Source organism: Penicillium waksmanii (assembly GCF_028829765.1).
Source record: "Penicillium waksmanii strain IBT 27052 chromosome Unknown utg000004l:1.0-5674109.0:1.0-5678898.0, whole genome shotgun sequence".
In the NCBI taxonomy this organism is placed as follows: Eukaryota; Fungi; Ascomycota; class Eurotiomycetes; order Eurotiales; family Aspergillaceae; genus Penicillium; species Penicillium waksmanii.
The window spans coordinates 1,335,641-1,361,415 of NW_026643251.1; the positions used below are offsets into that span (position 1 = coordinate 1,335,641).

Here is a 25,775-nt window from a genome sequence, read left to right on the forward strand (position 1 = left end):
AAATTGGTATTCGTTCCTACCAGACTTTCTATTATTTGAAGCAAACGCCCTTGTAAAGATGCGTTTCGCTCTTCTTACCCTTTCGTGCTGTGCTTTGTCACCGCCCTCTCTGGAAAGGATGCTCTAGAAAAGTGGGGTGGACCGAGGGTGGACATAAGATTTCCCACGGAGGTAACAATATCGGTAATGGGGATGGTGGTGGGATTACTCTTAATACTGGGGGTGGCAGTATTGGAGACATCGGGGTTGGGGTTGGGGGAGGAGGAGGTTGCGACCCAGCCGCTTGTAACTCCAAGGTATGATTCGTCTGTATACAAAGAGGTTGATAATAATATGCTGATTTATTTAAGTGTCGGAAACTCGGTGACCAATCGGGCTACTGTCACAGTGACAATGATAATGGATCCCCTAATGTACTTGGACTTATTCTTGGGCAAACTGCGTCGTGAGTATCTTAATCGTCTTAGCATTGCAGAGCTTTCTGAAAGCTGAAACGAAATAGAAGCTGCGTCTGTGTACCAAAAAATTGTGACACTGCTTCTTCGTGCAACGGCCAATGTGTAAGTCGCCCACAGAGTGTATATTATGTGACACGACTAATTTGTGCTTGATAGTGTGCGTCCGGCCTGAGTTGTTGTAATGGTGCTTGCACCAACTTCCAGATCAGTAATAGTAACTGCGGCTCTTGTGGGAACAATGTGAGTTAGGTCTAATCTTCATACTCCGAGGAGGTTTGGTATAATATTCACCTGGGCATTCGAGCACCACGCTAATATATTTAATTCTCACACGACTATAGTGTGCTCCTGGATTATTCACTTGCTCATCAGGCGCCTGTATATGCACAACCTTTGAGGGATTCCAGGACCAGACCACATTCGCTGTGGGAGGCGGCCCAATAGGTATTATAGTGGTCGACTTTAATGGAGATAATCATCTCGATATCGCTACCACAAATACCGCTGATAATACAGTGCGTATTATGTTCGGGACTGGATCGGGGAACTTCCAGCCGCAGGTTATGTTCTCTGTCGGAGCTTCTCCCTGGGATATTGCTGTAGGTGACTTTAACGGAGATAATCATCTCGATATTGTGACTGCAAATCTCAATGGCGACACAGTCAGCGTCTTACTTGCAGATGGATTAGGGGGGCTTCCTGCCGCAGACGATGTTTAGTGCAGGGTCAAGCCCATACTCAGTTGCAGTAGGTGATTTCAACGAAGATGGCCATCTTGATATCGTGACTGTGTCTCAAGATCACGATACAGTAGTCGTCTTGTTCGGGAATGGATTAGGGAGCTTCCAGCCACAGACCGAATTCTCAGCCGGGGCTGATCCGCTTGGTGTTGCAGTTGGCGACTTCAACGAGGATAGCCATCTTGATATCGTGGTTACAAACGGCAACGATAATTCAGTAAGCCTCTTGCTTGGAAATGGACTGGGGGGGCTTCCAGCCACAGATTGCATTTACTGTAGGGGTCGGCCCGATTGATATTGCAGTAGGTGATTTTAACGGAGATGGCCATCTCGATGCTGTAGCTGTTAATAGCGTCAGCAATTCAGTGAGCGTCTTACTTGGAAATGGCTTAGGGAGTTTCCTGCCACAGGCGGCATTCCTCGTGGGGTCCAATCCAAGTCGTGTTGCAGTGGGCGACTTCAATAGAGATGGCCACCCCGATATCGTGGCTACATCTTCCAGCACAAACTCAGTGAGCGTGTTGATTGGAAATGGATTGGGGAGCTTCCAGTCGCAGGCCATATCTCCCGTGGGTACTTCTCCGATTGGTGTTGCAGTGGGCGATTTCAACGAAGATAGCTACCTCGATATCGTGACTGCGAATAGCGACGCCAGCTCACTGAGCATCTTATTTGGAAAGCCTTGCGATACTTAAAATTACCCTGGGGATCGAGGATCGAGGATCAAGGACCGAGCATATGCAAAGATATCTTATACCCTCTGCGACATACTGGAAGCTTTCACGTGCAAGTCTTGGACCCTTGTCGGGACTTCGGACTCGGTTCGAGAATTATGATTAGAACTTGCTTTGGGGCTTGCTTTGGGAAATCTGTATCTATGGTCTATGAAATCTTCGGAGCTCGGGGCGGATTTCCAACTCCTCAGCTCAATATCACTGAATTCCTCAAAGCGGTCAACTAGTACTAGATCTTAGAGACTGTCGGTATCCCCCAATCCTTTAGAAATAATACATGGCAGTGCCCATCTTTCAGTGCTTGCCAAGCTTCGACGTTTTTCTTAGCAAGCATGTAATATCCCGACACAAGCGCCGATAAATAGTATAGCCCTCCAGGTCACTGGACTTACCCCGGCCAACCACCACACCGCTAGCATTAGCATTAGCATTGACATTGGCATTGGCGTTGGCGTTGGCGTTGAGCTACTGCCTACTACTATCTATCCCCTAATCCTCTCCGTAAAAACACCCTTAAACCTCCCAAAGTAAAAGTAAATGAAAAACGGGGAATGTTTTCTTATTCGGAATTTGATGGGTTTTCAATGGGCGTTGTGTCTGAGTTAACTTTTGGCGAGGGTTTCTGAAGGATTTCAAGGAGTCTGCAGAATGGGGTTTCTACTATCGTAGTGTCTCTTCGTTCGGCTGGGTGCTTGATTCGGTCTTTGTTTTAGATGAAGCTATAGGTTAGCCGTACTCTGACCTTGATCACATTGCTTGTTCTTTTCGCCTCGTGATGGTTTTGCGCTCATTAAAATGTTTGAGACCCTGCAGCCGGCTGCATATACTGTTTCTTTCGTTTTCTGGGCGCTGTCAACTTTGACTACCTGCTTCCGCATCTTTTCGCGAGAATGGATTATACAGGCTTTTGGAAGGATGACTGGTGGATGGGTTGTCGTGAAATTGGCGATGTGAGGAATTCTAAATCTAATCTAATCGGGTTATAGGCTTGCAACACCGCACAACAAGCATTGTTTTCAGCGTTCCTCCATTATGGGGGTGGAACGTATGATTCCAGTGCAGTCGTTTCTCTGACCTGGTATGGGCTCTAATCCAATTCAATAGTCACCTCTCCTCTATGTCTGATCCCACAAGTCTATTGGTTCTTGCCAAGGTATGTTCGAACAATCCCGTTGCGATATGCCTCTTCAGAAAATCTCGATTGAATCTGACTCTGCCTCGCCACGTGCAGCTTCTCTTTGCCGAAGAAATCGTATACATCTGGATGCAATTCGCCATCAAAACGGGACTCTTGCTCTTCTATCTCCGGCTCACAAACATGACATCCTTCGTTTCTGGGGTATACGCGACAATGGGACTAAATATCCTAATCACCCTCACCCTTTGGTTACTTTATTGTCTCCAAGGCATGCCCTTGGCCGCCTTCTGGAACGCAGCGGCATACCCAGATGCGAAGTGTCTGCCAGCATCAGTAACATACTACATTCCCGTCGCACTGGTAAGTCCATTTGAGGAAAATTCGAATGTGGGAAAAGAAAAAGAAACATGACTAATCTGTTGAGACTTAGTGCATCCTAATGGACTTCATTGTCCTCACCCTCTCCATCCGGCCCCTCTGGAAGATCTAAGCAACTGTAATGGCCGACTGGGTATCATCGCCACCATCACCGTCGGTGGCATCGCGGTAGTGGTCTCTTGCCTGCGTGTCATCATTCTTCACCGATTCGCAGTCGACCCCGACTTCACTTTTATCCTCGGCGGAATGGTCATCATCTCGACCGTCGAGTTGAACGTTGCTATCATGGCCTCGAACGTCCCGTCTCTCAAGGAAGTCTGGCTTAGGCATGTCAGCGGCTCCTTGAAAGGAACAGAGCATACAAGCTCCGCTCACGTGTCTTCGCTTGGGATTGGAAAGCGCGCACAGGAGAGAGGAACGAGCTGGAGGTAGATTCGTCGTCAACGAATAATCTGGTTGCAGCGCCTAGGAGCGATGAATGGGTGGTTCATAAAGAAACTCATTACTTCGCAAAACATTCATAGCCTTGCAATAGACTGGTTTTATTTAGGTATGTCAAAGGATTGAGACTTTGATAGAGCCACTGCAACTAGTCCGAAATAGGCATTTGTGCCTTAATAATATGGCACAACATGCCAAATCCAAATTGTGTCGGCGGCAAGAAAGACGTATAAATATTCAGTAGGGGTGTGGTTGTATTATCCACCTCGTCTATTGTCACATCCAGTCTCCGATTTATGCTATGATGAATGGTGATGGTTCAAGCTGGTGATTATGTACTCCGTGGACTGCTTGTGGTATTTCCGCCCGCTTCCAAGCTTCCCGCCCCAATAAACTTCAACCCTTCAAAGCCGAGCTCGTCACTAACAATGCAGCAATAGCATGATCATGTCTATCCAAGAGGGGTCTACAATACTCTTCTCAAATGACTCCCAAACAATCTTCGTTCTCGACACCCCGCATTCAATCGCCCAGGCGCAAACTCTGGGCTTCCATCAACTACCACCCCACGCACCATCAAACGGGTCGACAGGGCCTGCGGCAGGAGAAGAAGTTAAGCATGCAAGAAAAACATATCTTCTTTCAACAACGCCGCTCGAAGCTCCATATCCATCGACAACAGAGCCTAAAACAGATTCTGCGCGAGCAAAGGTTCTAGCTCGGATTCCAGAGAGCGAGCGTGTCTTCCATGCAGCTATTTCGCCTCTTGTGCAGCATGCTTTGGGGTTCATTAGGGAGCAGTTTGAATCTTCTGGAAGCCTCTGGTGTCTTCCTCGACACATTGATGAGAAGATTTCTCATGTCTGTGTAAAGACGGACTCTGAAATACGTGATTCTGCCTCGGCATCAACTTCAAAGAAAAGGCCACGGACGGACTCGGTGTACCAAGAAGATCTCGCGCGTCCGAGCAAGGCTTGCGATGCCTCATCGTTAGATGGACCCGGACTAGGGCTGGAAGCTCCATTGATACTATCTTCTACTTCTCCCAATCTATTTTCCTCAATCTCAGAATTGGACACCATCGTGAAGAATCCATCATGCGAGCCTGCGACTCTATCAATCTCGCCACGAGATGAGACTATTCCGACCGAATATACCATCCCACCAAGGTCAACATTCATCCTCTGCGATCTTCCCTTATCGACACTGACAGAGTATGAACGACCGCTGGGAATCATTCCCGGCATGCCGGAAGATCAAAAGTTCAATCTACTCCTTTTCGACCCGCCCTGGCCAAACAAATCTGTTCGACGAAGTCGACATTATCAAACACACCCGTACGCGGAGATGGATCTTCTCACGCAGCGCCTGGCGGATATACTCCACGCCCATGCATATAAAGCAACATCGACCCCGACGATCTCACAAGAACCCAGCACGACACAATTCCAAAACCAAGACTCTATCGCTGCAATATGGATCACGAATGCCGAAAGGGCACGACGCGCAGCTTATACCATCCTCTGTACCTCTGGCTTCCACGTCTGTGAAGAATGGATATGGATTAAAGTGACTACTACCGGCGAACCAATTTGCCCAGTCAATGCACTGTGGCGAAAACCCTATGAGATTCTTGTCATTGGATGCAGAGATCATAATGTGACCAACCAATCTTGCTCCTCCTTCCATTCATCCTCCTCTGCATTGAATAATATGCAGGCGCAGGCGGACGGAGGAGGGCCTTTCGGAACTAATTCGGAACCCGATTTCCCGACCCTGCCTCCGACTGGCAAAAATATTACGAGACGGGTAATTGCAGCCGTGCCGGATATTCACTCCCGCAAACCGAATCTGCGAGAACTTTTCGAACGAATTTTCTTCCAGGGTGTGGTCTCTTCTCCGTCTTCTCAGGGTCAGGACCAGGATCAGGCCCGGGCCCAGCCGTACACTGCGCTAGAGGTTTTTGCGCGTAATTTGACGGCGGGTTGGTGGGCCTGTGGGAATGAGGTGCTTAAATTCAATGACAGGAAATGTTGGGTTGATGAATAAATTGGTGAATAATTTCGCTTGGACGACAGTGCCACGTCAATCAACTGAGGCAAGGGGGAGAGGTCAATCCCTGCCCGATCATAATTGTACCAACAGGGAAATCCTAGAGTTGAGCTCGTGCAGTCGGGGAGTTCCCCACAGACCAAGGTAGATCTTATCTATCAGAATAACTGTCATTGGACCCTTAAACGGGTTTGAATGGGGCCCGATCCAATAATGAAGCACGTCAATAAGCGCGGAAACTGGCCGCGGCTGAGTCACGGCCGCTTGTTCAGCAATTGCGGTGACAGTCCTTCGCTTCTATGGAGTACACAGATAAAAGGTGGTTTCAAAATTTATTTGCCATCTTTAATTCAATCCAATCCTATTCCCATCTGATCTGATCTGAAATTATTCGCAAAGATCTAGTAGGGCGGCTAAATTTCGGCCCATAGCCAGTCGGATCGGCTGTTTTCAGCTTGATAAACTCGGCTTTTCCGTGGTCGGCCTTTTTTTTGGGCTTGCGTGGCTGTTCCCCTGTTTGTTTTCTTCCTTTTTCTTCTCTTCTACTTTTTTTTGGCTTTTCAGCGACCAGTCACGATCTCAGTTTGAGTCGCTTCCTCATTCACCCCCCTCCCCTCCTTCATCATGGCGTCGGCCGCGCCAATCGATCAATCCGACCAGGAGAAAGGCCCGAGAGTGGCTCTCGCAGAGAAACCCGCCACTATGCGCCCGGCATGCTTCAGCTCGACCCTACAAGAATGCCTGTTCGTTTTAACGGCGACAATGGCTATTGGCCAGCAATCCTTTTTCCAGGGATGTATTGTCGGTGTGACAGCATCAATCGGCGCAGATCTGAACATGAACTCGGCGGAGATTACTTGGATCAATGCCGGTGCATCGTAAGTACTTTCCGAACTATATCCATTGTTCAAGCCTTTTTTTTAGAAAAAAAAATAAAAATAAAAACATTCCAATGCTAACTAGATCACCTCCATTTAGTCTCAGCAGCGGGGCCTTCTTACTCACCTTCGGTAAACTAGCCGACATGTTTGGGCGCAAATCACTCTTCATCATCGGTATGGCGGGATTTACCCTCGCCTTACTAGTCGCAGGCTTCGCTACGAACGCAATCTACATGGACGTTTTCTCCGGAATCCTAGGCCTATTTGCCGCAGCCGTTGTCCCACCCGCCGTCGGGGCTTTAGGCGCAGTCTATGAAAAACCCTCCAAACGAAAGAATCGCGCCTTTGCTTGCTTCTCCGCGGGTAACCCGCTCGGTTTTGTTGGCGGCATGATTATCTCTGGCGTCGCGTCGCATGAGTATAATTGGCGTGCGTCGTTTTGGGCTCTAGCCGTCGTTTATGCTATCTTTACCGCGTTGACGATCTGGACTGTGCCGCCGGATGCCTTTGCTCGAACGCCTCTAACTATGAAGGAATTTCGTCGGTTTGATTTGCTGGGTACGGCGCTTATTATCGTTGGATTTGCTTTCTTTTCCAGCTCGCTTTCGTAAGTTGCTCTACCCCTTGTTCACTTCAGGTACTTTGGATTGCCTTCTAATTTATATCAGATTGGCCGGTGATGCTCCCGATGGCTGGCGAACGGGCTATGTCCTTGCCCTTTTTATCGTCGGTATTGTTCTTCTCGTCGCGTTTATTTACTGGCAATCAGTGGCAAAGAACCCATTGATGCCGCTATGGGTGTGGAAAGATCGCAATTTCTCAATTGTATGTTTTGAGGCCTAAGTCTTCTTCTAACCTAGACACAACTGATTTACCTTCTTATAGCTTATGGCAACTTTCTGTCTCGGCTTCATGGGCTTCGCGGCGGTCACTTTCTTCCTATCACTCTATCTGCAAGAAGTCAAACATCTCACCGCACTCGATATTACGGTGCGCCTGCTGCCTATGGTAGTCAGCGGTGTCCTGGTCAATGTGGTCTGCGGCTTGATCCTGCACCGGGTCAGCAATAAGCTTTTGACAGGCATCGGCGCACTGGCGTACACGGCTTCCTTCCTGATTTTGAGCTTCATGAAGGAAGACGCTATCTACTGGGCATATATCTTCCCGGCACTGATACTTGTGGTGGTGGGCGCTGATATCCAGTTCAACGTCACTAACGTGAGTGCCCCCCAGGGCGAATTGGATCCGCTTCCGCAATTGTATTTCTTGCTCTGAATGCTAACCTCAATAGATGTACGTCATGTCTTCGCTACCACCATCACAACAATCCATTGCCGGCGGTATCTTCAACACCGTCAGCAAATTGTGCAATAACCTAGGCCTTGGCCTAGCGACTTCGGTGAATAGTGCCGTCGCCCATCAAATGACCGCATCTACCCCGGCTATTCGCCCCTATCTAGCGACGTACTGGTTTGCTGCAGCTGGCGCGGGTATCTCGCTTTTCATGGTCCCCTTTCTGACTATCGGTACTCAAGGCGGAGATATTCCTGAGGAGCAGGATCAACAAGGAACAAGAGATGGGGTGGATTACAGTGAAAAAAGTACTAGTATTAATCCCTCAGTTGTTGAGGATCCTGTGATATCTCCGGATTCGCCGAGGGAGGTTGGCAAGGAGTGAATTTTCCAACGAATAACCTACATAATAGAATGCAAACAAAAGCCTTTGAATTCAGTGCAGCGGATTCTTCGTTTCGGTTTTTTTTCTTGGTTTTCTTCTTCTTTTTAATGAACGAACGAAGCAATAAAAATATTGTGATACCCATCTATTTCACAATCTATGTCATGTTTCCAAATCACGACGAATTTCGGTCCAATTTAAACAATCAGTGTATTTGGGGGTATCTATGGCCAGAAGAAACAGTACTGAGTCCCTAAGGTCCCTTCTTCTGTCTCTTCGTTAGTTCTTCTGTCTCCCTGTGCCAATCCGTAGTGCAGCCCTTGTCATCGCTCGTGCGGTCACAGCAGTCGTAGATGAAATTTTTGGGATACGCGGCTCGATTGTCCTCGGTGTCCATAGGTCCGTGAGTGAATTCATCGTGATCAGCAAACGAATCCTCATCCACTTCGGCTTCGCCTAAATATCAGGTTAATCATGATAATCCAAAGCATAGATCCGAATTAAATAGGCAAAGCAAAGCTAGGTGATTGCTGTTATTCTTGAGTACGTACTCCAATGATATTGACAACTCTTCCTAGTGTTCGCCACGACATCAAACTCCCCCTCGCAATTTATGCAAACAGCATAGCGCGGTCGAGACCTTTTAGCCCCTGTCTTTTGTAGGTTTGGAACAGGGTGAGACTTAGGGGGTTTTTCCTCGTCGCCATCGTCGCTGGTTTCGCTAGGGCTGGGCGAGCGGTCGGGCGAGCGAGGTGTGCTTGGCCGAGGAACGTCCTCCTCATTCACGAGAAGGTTTCCCCTGTAAAACTCTCTGGCGGCATCGTTTTTCTGGCACAGAATTCTAGTCAATTGTACTAGTTTTGGCCATGATAAGCGGCCGATTGCGTTGCTAAGTCGGATCGCGTCCTCGTCGACGCCGGTGGGGTCTGCCATTACTTATGCGAAGATTGAAATTTTTGAAGAAGTACAAATAGATTTTGCAAGGAGGTTATAACAGTAATTGACTTGATTTGATGATTTGGATGAAATATGGAAATTATGGATTTTGAGATCTATCAACTTTTTTTCTCGCGACTCGCGACGCGACGCGACGCGTTGACAGTACTTTACATACAGATATACGAGTACTGTAAAACCTCGATATAACGATATAATTCGTTATATCGAGGTTTTCGTTGGCGGGCCGTCAATTGGGTCAGTATGTGACTGCTAGCGAGGCTTAACAGTATGACCTCAGAGCAGTTACAGTTAGAGCTTCCCCACAGTAACAACAAGCACACACATTCAATTAAATTGCACGGATTAAGCAGTCGGTTTATAAATTATCCTTGGCCCCCGCTGAGATTTGAGCCAGGATTAAACACGCTTTCAGTGTCAGAATAGTAAGGCTTGCCGCGAGGCCACAATTCGTGACGCACCGGAATCCCCCCCATACTGAATCAGTCGCCGTTTTGCGGCTTCGGGGTCTGTTGGTTCGTGCCAGTCCTTGATACAGGGCTCTTCCTCGCCATTGCGTTTGCAGCATTCGTAAATATAGCCATCTGGATACTCCTCCCGCATTTCGTCCGTATCGATTATTCCGTGACAGTCTTCGTCGTGATCAGCAAAGAAATCCTCATCCGGTTTAGAATTGCCTGTAATAAATATTAGTGTCGTGGCTCAAGCCATACAGATTAATCGTCATGGGGCATACCAGGATGGTATGTACAGCTTTCCGACGTGTTTTCAGCAACGTCGAATTCTTTTTCGCAATTGACGCAGACGGCAAAGCGCGGTCTGGTTCTTTTCAGACTCCCAGGCTTGAAGGCAGGTTCACTTGCGACCGAGTCCCCATCGCCCTCGTCATCCTCGTTATCTTCATCTTCATATTCATCGTTCTCATCCTCGTCTCTGTGAGCTTCGCGGGAACCGGGTACGGGACCGGCTAAGTGACCAAATGGGCGGCGATACTCTGGCTCAGGAAGTTGTGGACCAGGAACTTTATCTTCTTCCACGAAAAGACGGGATCTAAAAAATGTTCTCGCAGATGGATTTGTGTCGCAAAGGTTTTTGCACAGCTGTGCCAGCCTTTCAGCTGATAGCCGGGTGATTGCATCTTGTAGACGCTCCGAGTCATCGATGACCGGGTCTGCCATTTTGGGCGTGGTTGCAGAGACGCAGAATTTCGCGAGCAGAAGGATTGAGGGTGGCCAGTTCAAGTTCAAGCTGGCAATTCGCTCGGATAAGAGGTCGAAATTGATGGAGGTGAGGGTTTGAGACGTATCGAGGTCGTCTTTCTTCCCGCGATGTGACGTGACGCGTTTGCCAATTTGGTTGGCCTAATTTCTACGCAGTGTCTTGAGACATGTGGAGCTTCTCCACAGTAGTAGTGGAAATATATTAATTATATGAAGATAATACAGCTATAGAGTTGGCACTAGAAACACTAAATTGCTCTAAATAACTGAATGCCGAGCGTCCAATGGATTTAAATGTGATTGATAATGCTCGTTTCCAGCCAGACCTATCCGAGTCCGCCAGGGCTCAAGTTCAAGTTGGAGAGATATATGTTCAAATGTATATATATATATTGCCCGCAGGTGGTATTAATAGTTTCATAGACTTCAATGGGTTTTCAAGTTGATAGGCCCGAGTCGTTAAGAACGAAAAAAGCATACACGCTAAGGTATGGGTATGGTATCTAAAAGTTTTATCCTCAAGATTTGAAGTATTAGCGGTTCTCATATTTCCTCAAGTTGTCCGAGTCCAACTCCGGCATCTCTGTGTCTGCAGGCAGCTCCACGAACCGTTGTGGAGCAGTCTGTGAATATCCTGTCGGCATCTCGATTGGCGGGGGAACCTGGTTCTTCGCCCGTCGGCGTCGTATCAAGAAGAGCGCTAGGAGTGCTATCAAAAGAATTGCTCCCGCTGCGACTCCGACGCCAACACCTGCTTTGGCACCCGTTGAGAGTCCCGACGAGCCCGATGATCCTGATGAGCCCGACGAGCCTGACGAGCCCGGCGGGTCTGGGGTGGTCGGGGATATAGCAGCCGCGCTGGTTGTGGCGGCGGCTGTGGCGCCGGTGGTGGTAGTGGCGGTATTCGATGCAGGAGTGCTGGAATCGGTCGACTGCCATCTGATATAGACGCCATATGCGTTGACGTGTTCATCGAGGCTCAAAGCAGTACTTGAGCTCGATGTAGCGTCGCCTTCGGTCCAGGTGTATGTGAATTCGGTGGTGACATCGGGACCTGGGCTCCATAGGCAGTCTATCGACTCAGAGACGGTTGATGACTTTGCCGGTCGGGTCACATATGTGTGGCCGTCGAGTCTGGAAATTCCGGGTGCGTAAGTTTCAATGTGGCATGGAGGGGGTCTTTGGCCCGCGAAGAGGACTTAGACCTACGTTGGACAGCATGTTGCCGCGGTTTCGGTAATTGTTCCATCAATCACTGTGCCACTGGCAGCAATCCCATAGCCCGAGGGGCATATCCCAGGGGAATAATAACTCGTTTTTGCCCAGCCGGATGGAAGGCATTCAGCGTGGCTTATGGGTCCCAGGTTCATCCATGTCTTTCCGCTGGTACTGCCGAGCCACAAATCACTGACGCATGAATCCGGAGGCGTAAAGGTCGTTGTCAAGGGAATATGCCCTGTCTCGGTTACACTTGTGGACACTATCGTTGTGCTCATGGTGGAAGCGGTCTTGGCGTCGCTTGCGATCGCAACAACAAACGCACTCCGCGGGATTGAAGGAAGAATAAGGGATGTGAAAAGTGAACAGTCTGAGTGGATCGAGATTGAGTCTCTGGTTGAGAGAAATGGCCCCGTCCTGGGGCCGTCCTGGGGCCGTCCTGGGGCCATTCCTGGCAGCAGCAGACACTTATCGCTCCTCATGATGATCCCGCCTAACCTCCTTAATTAGGTCTTAGTGTATTGTATGGCCTAGTATTTTCCCTCCAAAATTTGATTGATCCCTTCATAAATTACAACAATATCTCTGTTTCGTAATTACGGCTAAAATAAAAGTGGAGGCACGAAAGGGAGATCTACAGGTTTGTATTCTGCTTGAAGGAGCCCTAGAGCACTAGCACAGTCATTATCGCCCCCACGTTTCATCAATGGCTTGTAAAGGCAGAGATCTTCCGTACCTGCGCCTCTTTTCCTGGAAATAAGTGCGAGTTTGGTTTCTATGAGGCTCTGCCACATGCGTCATTCAAGTCTCCTTACTCACTAAGACTGGCAGGTACTAGTACTATCACAGTCAATATCATTTGTTTAAGCATATCCGGACTTCAACTTGAACCTCTAACCCTATTCCAGAATGGCCCAATCGAGATATCAAATGCGTAGATGCTTGAGGCCAATAACCCTTCCAACTTGACGTTCAAGTTGCTACTAGCATATACTAACTAGTACGTACACCAATATAATATAACCCTAATCCAATGGCAGTAAACCCCGTTCAGCGACCCAAGTTCAGTGACTCGCCTGGTAGCAACCCCCCTGCTCAAGAATCACAGGTACTCGATTCGACAGTGGAAAAAGGTAGTTCGACCCCTTGTCAAACAGAAATCTTGAGATATAGACTCCAGGGCTGCCTGTGCTAAGCGTACCCTTAGGGTCTCAATTCGCCAGTAGATAACTCTACCATTCGCTATACGCCTCATGAAAGCTTCAAAATTAGACCCCTGGTGCCGGTCCGTCGTACGGGGCTCTTCATTACCATGGCGATTGCAGCATGGGTGGATAAATGCTTCCGGGTAAGCTTTCATTTTTTCCTCTTCCCCAGTGTCTCCGCCGGAGCCTTCGGCGAATAAATCAAGTTCCTCATCCTCGTGAGATTCTTGTGAAAATTCAATTTAGTTAGTAGCCCCAATATATACTACCACATGTTGGCTGGAAATAGCTAAGGTTAGAAGTTTTTGTACATACCTGGGTGATAGGAACAGCTATTCGGAGAATTTTCGGTAACATCAAATTTCTTCTCGCAGTTTACGCAGAGATCATAATTTGCTTGTTTCCTTTTGAGATTGACAGACTTTGCGGAAGATGTAATCTCTCTTTCGCTCTCATTGTTGCCTGTACTAGAAGCTCCAGCGCGGGCTGCCCCTGAGTTGGGAACCTCGGACTCGCTCACGAAGAGGGAATCACTAAAGAGCTCTCTGGCAGCTGGACATTTTTCACAAATAGATTTGGTGATGGAGACCAATTTCTCTGGCGATAATCGGTCAATTACAGCGTTGAGTTGAAACGCATCCTAGACGGAGTCTGTCATTACGGATGGGAGGGGAAAAGAACAACTTGAAAAAGTACTATCAGCCAGGCTGCTGGGAGGAACAATTGAAGCAGGATAGTGTTTGACAACTTGGATCGAGGCCTGGAGTTTTTCTGGCTTTTTTGGAGGGGGTTGTGCTCTATCATCTTGTTCCAAGGTTTGTTTCGGGACTTTGCTTTCGCGACACGCTAGCGGGACTTGGAGCGACGCGTATTGGAGAACTCGTTGGGAAAAAGCAACCTGACGTATTAGATTGAATTAGTGACAGGCTATCAAAAAATAGACGAAGATCCCTGGAAATAATGAAAATTTTCGGTATCGTACAATGATTTACTACCCGAGCAAATTGCTAAGTTGACGCTCAAATTTCCTATATTTATATCTTGCACTTCGCACCCCAGGGCTCGTACTATTAAAATCGAGTTTAAACTTGAACTTGAATAGATCAAGACGGCCAGTAGTACAAGAATTGTTTCTCGAACTTGAACTAGTACGTGATGTATGAATGATATCGGTAGTACTATGCAAGAGTAGCCGGCGATATACTACCTCAAACCTTGGAAGAACCTTATAGCTTCGGCGAAATTTCCGGGCAATAAGCCACTGGCAATAGGACGGGAACTTGAAGTATTATGATCCGTACCACCAATGATTGTGATTCTGGCCAGGGAAAAGACCTTGATAATATTCCAATATGGTCTTAGCTGCAGTGTCGACTTGTGTACTAGTTTTGACCAGGCTGCCACCATCTAATCAAACAACGGGCCCAGACTAACAAGACTAAACCGCAAATCAGGATTGCCCCCATCAGCCTCAGTCTTCAAAAATCGACGCACTCCCAAAGCCAGCGCAGCCTCACTCAACGCATCCTCATCCTCCGTCAGCTTCCCCCTCGCAAGTGGGCCCCTCCGCCTCCCATCCAACTCCCACAAAGTTCCATCATCCCCCCCTCACAAACGCAACAAAATGCAAATCAACACTATCCTCCGCCTCCGGCGCCGCAGTATCCCCCAGCTTAGCCGCATCCGCATGGGCACTTTCCAGCGCCTTGCTGTCGTAAAGAAGATCCGCACGCTTGGCCGGTGCCAGATTCTGCGCGTCACGGAGGAGCTGATCTAGGTCCGAACCGGGGGTGATGTGCTTTTTGCTCTCGCCGTTGGAAACGGCGTGTAAGAGGCCTATCAGGCCACAGGCGTTGCGGATAGTTTGCTTGAACCATGTTACTGGTTCTGCGGGGCCGGAACCCGTGTATTCGGGGAGGGAGCTGTCTTCTGCTGTGCGGGATCGCTCGTAGGTGGCTGAGACGGGGAAGACGAGGAGGAGGGCGTGGGAGGGGCGGGGCACGAAGGCTAGGAGGTCTGGTTCGTCGATGGAGAAGACGTCTGTGAATCCGATTGTTTGGGGGAGGCCGAGTTGGTGGACTAGATGGGACATCACTTCTGGGTTGTTTTCTGGGATGGGGTCAGTTTCGGTGTTGTGAGGGGTTCGGTTGTGAGAGGGTGGTACCGAGGGGCACGAAGGCCTTTTGGGTGGTTGGGACATCTGGGTTGTCGGTCATTTTGGATGGTTTTATTTGGAGATATGTAGATGTGGTGAGTGGATGGTGACGGGGAAGAATGAAAGAGTTGAAGAGGTCAAGTTGGAGCTGGCGGGGAGTTTTGGTGGCTGCGGGGTTGTAATCTTATCGCGCTTCTCCACACGAGCAACAAAGCCCCCCCTGGCCGGGTTGAATACATGGATACACTACATCAACATAAATATCTAGAAGGTTGTCACTGATTGGAACATCTCATTCATGTATACAGAGAAATTTTCATCGTAGTATCGTCAATGTATTATTTTGGTCGTGGCCTTTATTGCGCCTTAGATGGCTGCGCGCCCTGCTTTAACGGGGCAAAAATGTCTGTCCATAGCTCACTCGCCTCACCTAGATAATAGGTCAAGTCGACATCTGCCATGCTCGTATTCTCATCCCCGGACATTGTTTCGAGCTGGGAGATGAGATTCTCCAACCCAAAGGCCTTCCCAGTGGACTGTGTGGCGCCGGCTTCGAGCATGACATTGACAACATGGATGTGGAAGTGGTAATAAGTGGGTTGATCTGACACAGATAATCAGCTTTTGGCCCTTTAGAGAGAAGAAAGGGAAGATAAAAAGTCCACTTACAATGCACGTAGAGCTTAAGTTGATCCTGCTCCAAACCCGGGTAGATCGATACCGTAGCCTCTAGAACTCGCTGTCGCAGATACCGCAGCCAAGGAATATGGCTCTTTTTAAGATCACGCAAGCTCCAAATATCCCGTCGGTCTACCAACGCGAGGAGATGAAGCGAGCTCAGGGTCTTCCGATCCCAATTGAGATCTGGCAGCATGAGGAATGAATCCTCCGACCCGTGTCCGGGGTCTCGCATAATAACATCTTCCTGCTCAGTTCGACCTTCCAAGATATTGAACACCCAGTTCAGTCGCCCCTCCTCACGCTTGGCCTGCATAAAGGGTCGGACGTGCTGCTTGTAGATATCTGGCGTCTCGGTAACCATGCGGACTTGTTGGTCCGAGTATTTTTTGATGTGCTGTGCCGTGCACGGCCAGATCAGGTTGACCTTCAAATCTTGCTGTGTCTCTTCTGATGTCTGGCTCTTGCCATTGGAGGAGGCGAGGTACCATCGGTAGATGTCATTGTCACCTAGGTTTTTGACTCGAGTAATGGCGGCGTGGAATGCATGGAGGACTTCGAGAGATTCTGTGGCGAAGGCGGCACGTTCGGCTATGAGGATTCCCTGCTCACCGTCGATTGATCCTAACACAGTAATGCGTCGGCCTTGTTGGTCTGTACTTTGGGCTTTAGCTGATTGTCTAAACGCGGGGGGGGAGTAGGCAATGCGTGGGGTACCTTGTTTGAGCAGTTTTCCAACTTGAAATTTGGCGATGAGGCCTTCAGCGGCAGCCTTGGAGCCATTGCGAGCTTCAGCCATCTGAGGCCAGTCGATTATCGCGAAGATGTGGGGAATTGACAGGGCTTGTGAAGAAGAAAGACGCGGAGAGTTGAAAATCGCTAGTTCGGCTTACCGCGCCAACTGGCGAGTTACGTAAGCAATGGAGGTCGAGCTCGGGCAGTTCGGCCGTCTTTGTCTACGCGATCCTTCGACCCTTCGACCCGTTCCACCATGATTGTGATATATTGATGCTCAGCTCGAGCTGACTTTCACATTCACTCGCGCCACAACCCTCAACCATACGAGCCCTCTCGTGGAGACCTTCATCCCCCGCCCCCACCTTCTCCCTGAAGCTCTTCAGATCTCCCCGCCAACCCGAAACCGAATTCTTTCAGCGCCTTCAGCCAGTCCTCGAACCCTCCTACGCGATTTGCCATTCGAAAAACAGTCTTCTTTACGAAACCCCAGCATCCCTCACCCTCTCTGCCGTAAAAATGAGTCATTCTGTCCCCAACCTCGACGAAATTGGCATGAAAGCCGAACCGGAGCTAGCAGACTCCTTTCGTCGCGAAGTCGCCCAACTTCTCGGACGCAATAATCTTAATTTTCCCGGTGCGCAGCCTGTCAGCTTCTCAGCCAAACACTTAGACGAGCTTCAAAAAGAAGACTACTATGTCTGCGAGAAGACGGACGGTATCCGATGCTTGATGTACTTTGCGCGCGGAGACCCCGAGGCCAAGCCCGAGATTCACTATTTGATTGATCGCAAGAACGAGTATCGCTTCGTCGATGGCCTACACTTCCCCATGCCGGGGGATGATACGTTCCAGTCTTTCCATGTCGACACCTTGGTAGACGGTGAGCTGGTCAAGGATACCTACGAGGATGGAACCCAACAACTCAAGTTTCTGGTCTTCGACTGCCTGGTACTGGATGGACAAAGTCTCATGCATCGCACCTTGGATAAGCGACTCGCATATTTCAAGGAAAGGGTTCTCAAGCCGTACAACAAGATGTTCGAAACATTCCCCGAAGAAAAGCAGCATCGCCCGTTCGCCGTGGAGGATAAAGAAACCCAGTTCAGTTACGGTATTGAGATGATGTTTCGGGATATTCTGCCTAAAGTAAGGCGTATTCACGGGAATGATGGTCTCATCTTCACCTGCCGCAGCACCCCTTATCGTATTGGGACAGACGAGCACATTCTTAAGTGGAAGCCGCCGTCTGAGAACACTGTCGATTTTCGCATGCGTCTCGAATTCCCCGTCCTTGAGCCAGACACAGACGATGAAGCGGACGGTGTCTTCGAACCCTACCCTGATTACGACGCTATTCCCATCTGCCATCTCTTCGTCATGTTGAACGCCGGCGAGTATCGACACTTCGGCGAATTGTTCGTCACCCCAACAGAATGGGAAGACCTCAAAGCCATGGGTATCCCACTGGATGACTCAATTGTGGAGTGTTTCAAGGATTCCGACTCTCATTGGCGCTTCCATCGTCTTCGCGACGATAAAATGGATGCCAATCACGTCTCGACTGTGGAGAAGGTCCTTGAAAGTATCGAGGACCGCATTACGGAGGATGATCTTATTCGCATCGCTCCGAATATCAAGACTGCATGGAAGAAGCGCCAGGCGGGTGGTTCTTCGGCTCAGGGCCGTGGCGCGCCCCCCACCGTAAATGGCAACGGCGTGAAGCGGAAATTCGAGGAGTGACCCGCCAAATCACTGCTCTCTGCTTCATTGCTTCTTCTTTTATCACATATGCAAGGTGTCCGGTGTTAAGTTTTTTTTTTTTGCGTCATCCTGCGATCCAATTCGCAGGTTTCCTTGTTGCCTACAATACTTGTGCATGGTGGAATGGATCGGATTGAATGTGGAAGCAGCCTTTCGGTGCAACATGGTGTTCAGGATTTGTTTCTGATTTTTACGTCCCGACTAGTTCCGAAAGATGAAATATACATGTACTATTTTACCTCCTAGACAAAGAGTGAAACAGGTTAACTTCCAGGGCTCGGCTTTTAGACCAGTTCTCACGGCGCTCTCCACGGGTTCTGCGGCGTTAATAGTTGGTGGCTGCGCCTGCTCCACCACTACCTCTAGCCAAAATCGTAAATAAACACACCCTTTCCATAAAGTAGAAAAGTGCTCTCTTTCATGTATAAGCCCCACGACAGACATAAATGAAGCCAATGGTTCAATGCCACAGGTACGCTAAAAAGCACGCTAAAATGTACGAGCCTACGAGGCTGCGCCTTTCCGCCCCTATAATGTAGGCTTACGTAGGCAACACCAATTTACAGTACTCAGTAACAGAAGGATTCCGCTAGATAGCGCTAAACTGTACGAGTATGCAGCGGGTGTACGGGCGGAAGTTGGAGGCTTGTAGTAAGTCTGATGAGATGAATTTAGAAACGAACGGGTCTAGTTGGAATAATATAAAGACTTGATCTATGCACAGTTCATGGTACCTATCCTCGCAACCAAATCACCGTCTTCAATCACAATGGGATTTCATCACTATCTCCTCGTCAGCACTGCTGGTCTGCTGGCTTCTGTCAATGCCACCAGCGTTCCCAGCTCTGATCAAGGCTCGTCTGGCTCAACATCATCCTTGATCGCCACTCAATTCGGTACAGTATTCGACACATCTATGGTGATTGGAAATCAGACATTCCAGATGCTGGTCGATACTGGTAGCAGCGACACTTATGCTATGCGAGATGGTTTTAATTGCATCAATGCAACGAGTAACCTGGTCATCCCCGAGGCAGATTGTCTTTATAAAAACAAAACCTACCATAATTCTCGAACTCATCGCCACATCCCTGGTCAAATGTTCGGCATCCAGTACGGAGCTGGACTTGCGAGTGGAGAAATGGCATACGAGGACATCACTCTCAGCGGCATCACCGTCAAAGGCCAGAAAATTGGCATTGCCAACGTTTCCAACCCGATGGGCGACGGGGTGAACAGTGGTCTTCTTGGTCTGGCATATCCCTCACTTACTTCGGCACACCCGGCAAACCACTCTTCCAATGAGACCTACTGGTTCGACAGGCTTCCATATAGTCCACTTTTGTACACAATGCATGAAAAGGGCCTCATCAATCCCTATTTCAGCCTTGCACTGGCACATACTCCCCAAAACGCATCTACTGCCTTCGGCGGATACCTGACCATCGGTGGCCTCCCACCTGTCAAGCACAGCCCCGAATTTACTACCGTTCCTGTGGAAATCCTGAAGGACATTCCCAAGAGCTTCACCTCTGGGAAAAGCGCTAAATCCTACTGGGCAACTACAATCAGTGAAGTGAAATACGGTTCTTCCACCGCAGACCTGACCACAAACTCGACTTCTTTCCAAGTATTCATCGACTCCGGCAACGACATTCAGTTTCTACCGTCCGCAGTAGTGGAACCCATCAACGCCCTGTTTGATCCGCCCGCGAAGTACAACTCGGATTTTGGGGCTTATGTCGTCGATTGCTCTGCGAAGGCTCCGGAGTTTGGACTGACACTGGGCAATCAGACATTCTTCCACAGTGGCGAAGATCTAATCTATCAGACCGGCGAGGGCTTTTGCATCACTAGTATCGCCTCGTCAGAGAGCGTTTCGCTTGCGGAGGGGATAACACTGAATATCATTGGGGTGCCCTTCCTCAAGAACGTCGTTGCTGTGCATGACTTCGGAAAGAATGAAATGAGGTTTGCGAAATTGTTAGATTCTAACTCTACCACCTCGGGGAGTGCTCCGGCTGGAACCGAAACGCCTTCCTTTTCTCTGGGCTTGAAATCTGTCAACGGGGTTTCTTGGGTGCAAATTGCAATGGCTTCGGTTGCAGCTCTATTTGTTATCTTTTAATCGTTCGTGATTTATGTTTGCGAGATTGTTTGCGGGTAATTGGCGGGATAGACTAAATTTTAGACAGTCATTTTGTTTTTAATGCATCGTTTTATATCCTTATTTCAATCAACTTCATCCTCAATGCTAAGAGCACAGAAAACCTCATCTAGCCCACAATTGGTATCGATAACGTCAGAGCCAACATCTTCTAATCGCATGTCCGCCTCCTCCTCGCTATGGAGAGAGTTCTTTTCAGAAAGAACAGATTGAACTACCAAGAATGCTTTTCGTGAATCCCAGAGTCCATCTCGAGCAGAATAGAGAGAGCTATTCATCATGAATAGGGCCTTTTCCAAGAGGTTCCTGTCTGTTGTTTTGAAGCAAACGAAGTAAAGCATAGCTACTACATTTGTTGAGACAGTGAATGCCCGATGCTCGGACTTGGAGCCATTTGACGATTCGAAGTCGGAAAAAAGAAACGAAATTTGCTCCAAAGCAAACTCAAATTTGCAATAGGCTTCCATTGGTGTTTTTGTATCTTCCTCGGTCAAAATTATGTTCTCAAGCAACACGCCGTGGAAAATGAGTGCTTGGCAGTGCAATAACATAATCCGTTCGCGATCTTGGCTATTCATCGTCTGTCCATTATTTTGAAGTCGGAATCGCTCAATTGCAACCTCGAATAGCTGGAGTTGTCTTTCGAGCTGTAGTCTCTCTTGGGCGATCTCAATTGGTAATTCTTGCAGATTGACTCCTTTGTGAGCCACTGTCGACATGAGATGGTTTGTCTTCCAATTTTGCAGTATGACAAGTGCCTGCTCTATATCAAAGATACCGGAGAATCCCTCTGGGACCACATCAGACAAGCCAGAGATATGATCCTGCGAGGCAAGTTTGAGGACAGGCAGTCTTTCCCATAGGAAAATGCTGGCATGGACATCAAGATGACAGAATATGATCTTTAGCTGAGGATAGATGGGATCCATCTTTGCAAGTAAGTATGGATCATCTACCCAATAGTTTTTCAGAAGCTCCAATCCGCGATCTAGATGCCATATCGCCTGTTTCGTGTTTCCGACGAGACATTCGAACACGTAAAAGATCAAACTGCAGACAAGCGCAGCCTCGGGCGAAGCACCCGGTGTGAGAAGATATGTCGAAAGTTGCTTATGAGATTTGGCCATAAGTTGAATGGTTTTCGGAGAATTTCCCAGCTGATTCGATCCGACTTTCAGATACTCGCGGTATAGCGAGCTTAGCGCGACGAGGGAATTTCGAATCACAGGCTGGTGCTGACTTCGCTGCAGAATAAGTTGGGTCCAAAGTGTTGAGTCGGAAAAACGCGAGAGGCACTGAGCTGCTTCACAGCAATAGAAATGGAGGAGCTCGCGATCTGTCCGACTGCCGGGAATCTTGAACGGAATGTTGTATATTTGGATATTGCTTTCAAGTTTCGGCCGAACTTCGGCGGAATATCCTGTACAGTCCCAGCCTGCTGAGATACAGCGCTTACATTTCGGTCGCTGCTCGTCGCATTTGACTCGGCGCATCCTAGACTAGTCAGATGACTGATCGCTTCCACCATCCATTCCGTCGCGCTAAACACTCACTTGCAGATGCTACATCCCGTCCGGACCTTGGGGGTACTTCGGCGTGGCTTTACAACTTGACCCGGCATTTCCGATCGAGTCTTTGTGCAGCTCTAGATTTTTTCCGCCAGGGGAATTGTTTCGAGGAAGACTTCTTTGTTGGCCAAGAGGAATGAGAAAGGGGGACCAAGGCTGTAGGATTTAGGACTATCGTAAGCTGCCGCTTAGTTACCATGCAGGGTGGGGGCTGAATGTCCTAGCTGAGCCACATCATGTACACGACTCAAGTGACTTGTCTTCTGAGGATTATCAGAGTCCTTTTCGCTCTTCCCTACGCTGTTTTACATATCTATCTATAGCAATCAAACTGGACTCGCCTACATTAGACTGTGTACATATGTGGTAATTTCTGTCGGAACTCATCTGAAAGAATGCCCAGGTGGACGAATAAATTGGATGGGGGAGGAACCAATTACTGAATCCAGCCTTCGTCAGAAGTATGGTACCCCGTAGTTTGAAAGAAGACATCATTTAAGCAGGTAGAGGACTCGCTCGGTGTCAGAACAGCTAAGATGTATCTGAAGAAAAAGCTTGTGCGGAGAGACGAATTCTTACGCCTGTTTAATAAATTCAGCAACTCAAAATCCAACTTGCCGTAACGTGGAAAGACGAATCAGGATTCTGGGTATCCCTCCTCCCGTGAATTACAAGCCCCATGATAAAGTCAAAAAAAAGAGAAAAAACATGTCGATGGTACAAGATGCAAGGGGTTTAGAGAAATGTCACTTTGAGAAGAAGGCTAAGTGAAAGCTCAAAGGTCGCTACTTCGGTGTCCAATTATTCTTTCATTCTTTGAGACTAAACTCATTCTTTCATATTATATGCTTCCGAGGATAGATACATCCTAAAGTCGGAGCGTTCGTCGAGTTTTCAAATTCTTTGTCTGAACATTCTATAAATCGAAAGGGATCATACCTGGGTAGTTTGTCTACCCTCATAGTTCCAAGTTGTGGATTTATTTTCTCGTCTGTCAAAAGGGAAGCTTCTTCTGAGCCTCAAGTTGAAAGTGAGGATTTATACAATAATCAGCACCGCCTGTTACGTTCACTGTCAGTGGCCGAAAATTCCCCTTTGAGATAGACTTCCACAGACGATACATTTTCAATATGCCACCTCGCAAGTCCAAGAAAGGCAAGCAGCCTGCTACTCCCAGTAGTGGAAGGGTTGAGAAGTCGCAAAAGTCCAAGACTCAGAAGAAGACAAAGTTGAGCGATATCGCGCAAGAGGTTCAGGCTGCAGGAGAGAGCATAAAGGGTGGATTGACAAAATTCAAGACTAGTCCATCCTCTCAGTCTGTCTCTAGCGCAGAAAATAGAGATAAGGCCCTTGATCTTGACACGTCTTATGTTGGAAAGGTCAAAATTCCAAAAAAGGCCCCAAAGCCCCCACGTCACCGTAGATGGAAACACAAGGGAAAGGAGTCTTTAGAGAACCCGGCAGAACTTCCCGATGATTGGACTGACAGTGAGCCCGATTTAAGTGATGAGTATGTGATGTCTTCAGATATTCTAATGGTAAACAAGCTTGCTAACTGATATAGTGATTATGATGCTCAGATTGCGCGCTGTCAGGAGAGAATCAAGGACAATATCATGGTCTCGCGGTTTGAAGCAAGGCTGGAAGCTTTGGAGGTGGATAAAGCTGAGAAGGAGTAGGTTCTATCCACATGATTATTTATTGATCGGGCGCTAATTTTTAATTAGATTTTGGGTTGACTCGGAGCCTTACGGGCTTAGCTGGCCCGTTATCCAACGCCTAAATTCCCTCAAGCAGATGGAACAAGACCTGACCAAGAACGACCAGTATAAACAGCTGGAAACCGTGCGAGCTATCATGCGGGCATATCGATATAAGTATCTTCAGTGGAATCATGGCTTGGTCACGTACTGGGTCAAAGATCGTCAGCTTTGCCAGCCGCGTCCATTCAGGTGGGATGAGATGGACCAGGTGAAGGGAAATAATGCAAAAGGAGAGAGTTTCTGGGTTGAGGGGGCAAGTTAAATCAACTACATAGGACAGGGAGTATTGATGATCTAATATTGGGTATTCAGGGAACCGAAACCGGGTCCAGAACCTCTGGCAGTTAAGATGTCGTTGCCCCCAGATTCCGTGAATATGCACTATGTACGTGTTGTGGCACCCACCGAAGTCAAAAACTCCTGCTAAATCATCATGTCATATAGAAAAAATTCACATTGCGATTACCGTCACCCGACGGTGGCACTCAGATCACTAGCACTCTCAATATGATGGAAGATAGTGGTGCCTCGATTGCCACACTTTATGAAGATGATGTCAAGAATATGATGTATCCCCGGCCTCATTATGTGCCTGTGGAGATGGTAATTGGAAGAAGTATCGTGACAACCTCAAATGGACAAATAAACCAACCATTGATCAAGGTTGAAATCTGCTTGCCTCATGAGGGCGAAGTTTTAATACCTTGGACCCCCATACAGGTCTTGTTGATGCAAGGCAGACTCAGTTCAAAAACTGCCGACCGGCTCTTGGGCCCGGTTCTGCGGCGTATGGCATACACTGCCACCGCCCCAGATAATAGAGATCGAATTTTCATTGCCAACAATCGGAAGGATTTGTTAGATTTGCTCCCAGAAGCAGATATATCCAAGGCATATGTGCCGGAAATACCTGTAGATTATGCTCAAGAGCCAGGTCATCCAGTTTTCTACTGAACGGCTGGGGAAGTATTTCGATGTCTTTATAGAGTACGAGTATGATTGAAGACGATTTCGGTCGGAGGCGGTGCGAGTTTCTAGTTTCAAGTACCGGTACTATGGTTGCGCAATTTGATAATTGGATTTACTTCAATTTAATCCAAGTCTTCCTTTTTTTGTTCTATTTTTGCGCTGTACTTACGATCGACCTAACGGAGTAGATATTGTACAATCTTCAAATCCTCCACTTTTCCGTGCGATTCCAATATGTACAAAGCTATAAAATCCCGGCTGAGAAAATGTTTCTGCGATAGAGTCATGGAAGACTAAGTTGTCCTTTAGAGTCGCCTATATCGGCGCCGCACAACCCGTCCTTATCATACGGCATTAATAATATGGGGGCGGATTATTGTTGGGAATTGACCAGACTTTCACATGCAAATTCCCCTCTCGCAAGGTGGGGCAGGTTCCACGGGGAATAAATTATGGAGCAAGCGAATTATGGAGCATCGTGGAACATCATGGAGAAAGCTGTCAATGGGATGGGACTGGCATTCCTGTTCTGGGAGAGACTGCCAAGGAATAGTCATCACCATGACATATAGGCAACCACAGAATGCGCACGAACCTGGTTCTAACCATGCATGAGGCGTTGTGATCGCTGCGGGATGGCCTGAATTCATCTCATGCCGCTTGGCCAGATGAAAGCGCTCGGGTGCTTACAGTGGTTCGGATAGGACGATTAACTCTAGACAGTCCCTTAGACCCCAGAGGTGCCACTGAACTGTTTCTCGCTAGACAACTTCGAGTTTAGTGGGAATGTTTAGTCTCCATCCTTGCTTGCTTTTTGCTGTTTGCTCTCAACAGAATTAAGATGTAATGGCGGATGAAGCGGTAGTCTCGTTCCTG

The 25,775-nt window shown here is 48.2% G+C and overlaps 13 protein-coding genes across 13 annotated transcripts; 7 read left to right on the top strand and 6 right to left on the bottom strand.

Moving 5' to 3' along the window:
- Positions 1-1,169: 1,169 nt before the first annotated feature.
- Positions 1,170-1,893, top strand: N7481_003360 (FG-GAP repeat domain-containing protein; the record flags this gene model as incomplete). The annotated part of the gene is made up of 2 exons (XM_057262579.1): positions 1,170-1,415; positions 1,462-1,893. 2 exons carry the CDS (start codon positions 1,170-1,172, stop codon positions 1,891-1,893), a joined length of 678 nt encoding a protein of 225 aa, XP_057124240.1.
- Positions 1,894-2,727: 834 nt separating this feature from the next.
- N7481_003361 (uncharacterized protein) lies at positions 2,728-3,880 on the top strand (the record flags this gene model as incomplete). Its single annotated transcript, XM_057262580.1, has 3 exons — positions 2,728-2,882; positions 3,124-3,389; positions 3,501-3,880. 3 exons carry the CDS (start codon positions 2,728-2,730, stop codon positions 3,878-3,880), a joined length of 801 nt encoding a protein of 266 aa, XP_057124241.1.
- A 456-nt stretch (positions 3,881-4,336) lies between these two features.
- Positions 4,337-5,938, top strand: N7481_003362 (MT-A70 family; the record flags this gene model as incomplete). Its single annotated transcript, XM_057262581.1, has 1 exon — positions 4,337-5,938. One exon carries the CDS (start codon positions 4,337-4,339, stop codon positions 5,936-5,938), a length of 1,602 nt encoding a protein of 533 aa, XP_057124242.1.
- Positions 5,939-6,565: 627 nt separating this feature from the next.
- On the top strand, positions 6,566-8,500 carry N7481_003363 (uncharacterized protein; the record flags this gene model as incomplete). Its single annotated transcript, XM_057262582.1, has 5 exons — positions 6,566-6,819; positions 6,920-7,429; positions 7,491-7,647; positions 7,708-8,040; positions 8,114-8,500. 5 exons carry the CDS (start codon positions 6,566-6,568, stop codon positions 8,498-8,500), a joined length of 1,641 nt encoding a protein of 546 aa, XP_057124243.1.
- A 253-nt stretch (positions 8,501-8,753) lies between these two features.
- Positions 8,754-10,635, bottom strand: N7481_003364 (uncharacterized protein; the record flags this gene model as incomplete). The annotated part of the gene is made up of 4 exons (XM_057262583.1): positions 8,754-8,956; positions 9,052-9,426; positions 9,919-10,134; positions 10,194-10,635. 4 exons carry the CDS (start codon positions 10,633-10,635, stop codon positions 8,754-8,756), a joined length of 1,236 nt encoding a protein of 411 aa, XP_057124244.1.
- A 575-nt stretch (positions 10,636-11,210) lies between these two features.
- On the bottom strand, positions 11,211-12,173 carry N7481_003365 (uncharacterized protein; the record flags this gene model as incomplete). Its single annotated transcript, XM_057262584.1, has 2 exons — positions 11,211-11,811; positions 11,887-12,173. 2 exons carry the CDS (start codon positions 12,171-12,173, stop codon positions 11,211-11,213), a joined length of 888 nt encoding a protein of 295 aa, XP_057124245.1.
- Positions 12,174-13,365: 1,192 nt separating this feature from the next.
- N7481_003366 (uncharacterized protein) lies at positions 13,366-13,740 on the bottom strand (the record flags this gene model as incomplete). The annotated part of the gene is made up of 2 exons (XM_057262585.1): positions 13,366-13,379; positions 13,416-13,740. Coding segments are annotated over 2 exons (339 nt in total), but the record flags the coding sequence as incomplete, so codon positions are not given.
- A 767-nt stretch (positions 13,741-14,507) lies between these two features.
- On the bottom strand, positions 14,508-15,316 carry N7481_003367 (ubiquitin carboxyl-terminal hydrolase; the record flags this gene model as incomplete). The annotated part of the gene is made up of 3 exons (XM_057262586.1): positions 14,508-14,681; positions 14,713-15,209; positions 15,265-15,316. 3 exons carry the CDS (start codon positions 15,314-15,316, stop codon positions 14,508-14,510), a joined length of 723 nt encoding a protein of 240 aa, XP_057124247.1.
- A 295-nt stretch (positions 15,317-15,611) lies between these two features.
- On the bottom strand, positions 15,612-16,732 carry N7481_003368 (putative mRNA decapping hydrolase; the record flags this gene model as incomplete). Its single annotated transcript, XM_057262587.1, has 2 exons — positions 15,612-15,859; positions 15,925-16,732. The coding sequence occupies 2 exons, from the start codon at positions 16,730-16,732 to the stop codon at positions 15,612-15,614; spliced, it is 1,056 nt and encodes a 351-aa protein (XP_057124248.1).
- A 455-nt stretch (positions 16,733-17,187) lies between these two features.
- Positions 17,188-18,411, top strand: N7481_003369 (mRNA guanylyltransferase; the record flags this gene model as incomplete). Its single annotated transcript, XM_057262588.1, has 1 exon — positions 17,188-18,411. The coding sequence occupies one exon, from the start codon at positions 17,188-17,190 to the stop codon at positions 18,409-18,411; it is 1,224 nt and encodes a 407-aa protein (XP_057124249.1).
- Positions 18,412-19,201: 790 nt separating this feature from the next.
- Positions 19,202-20,560, top strand: N7481_003370 (pepsin-like aspartic protease; the record flags this gene model as incomplete). Its single annotated transcript, XM_057262589.1, has 1 exon — positions 19,202-20,560. One exon carries the CDS (start codon positions 19,202-19,204, stop codon positions 20,558-20,560), a length of 1,359 nt encoding a protein of 452 aa, XP_057124250.1.
- A 104-nt stretch (positions 20,561-20,664) lies between these two features.
- On the bottom strand, positions 20,665-22,092 carry N7481_003371 (Zn(II)2Cys6 transcription factor; the record flags this gene model as incomplete). The annotated part of the gene is made up of 1 exon (XM_057262590.1): positions 20,665-22,092. One exon carries the CDS (start codon positions 22,090-22,092, stop codon positions 20,665-20,667), a length of 1,428 nt encoding a protein of 475 aa, XP_057124251.1.
- Positions 22,093-23,297: 1,205 nt separating this feature from the next.
- Positions 23,298-24,884, top strand: N7481_003372 (uncharacterized protein; the record flags this gene model as incomplete). Its single annotated transcript, XM_057262591.1, has 5 exons — positions 23,298-23,677; positions 23,732-23,842; positions 23,895-24,119; positions 24,243-24,315; positions 24,375-24,884. 5 exons carry the CDS (start codon positions 23,298-23,300, stop codon positions 24,882-24,884), a joined length of 1,299 nt encoding a protein of 432 aa, XP_057124252.1.
- Between the last annotated feature and the right edge of the window lie 891 nt (positions 24,885-25,775).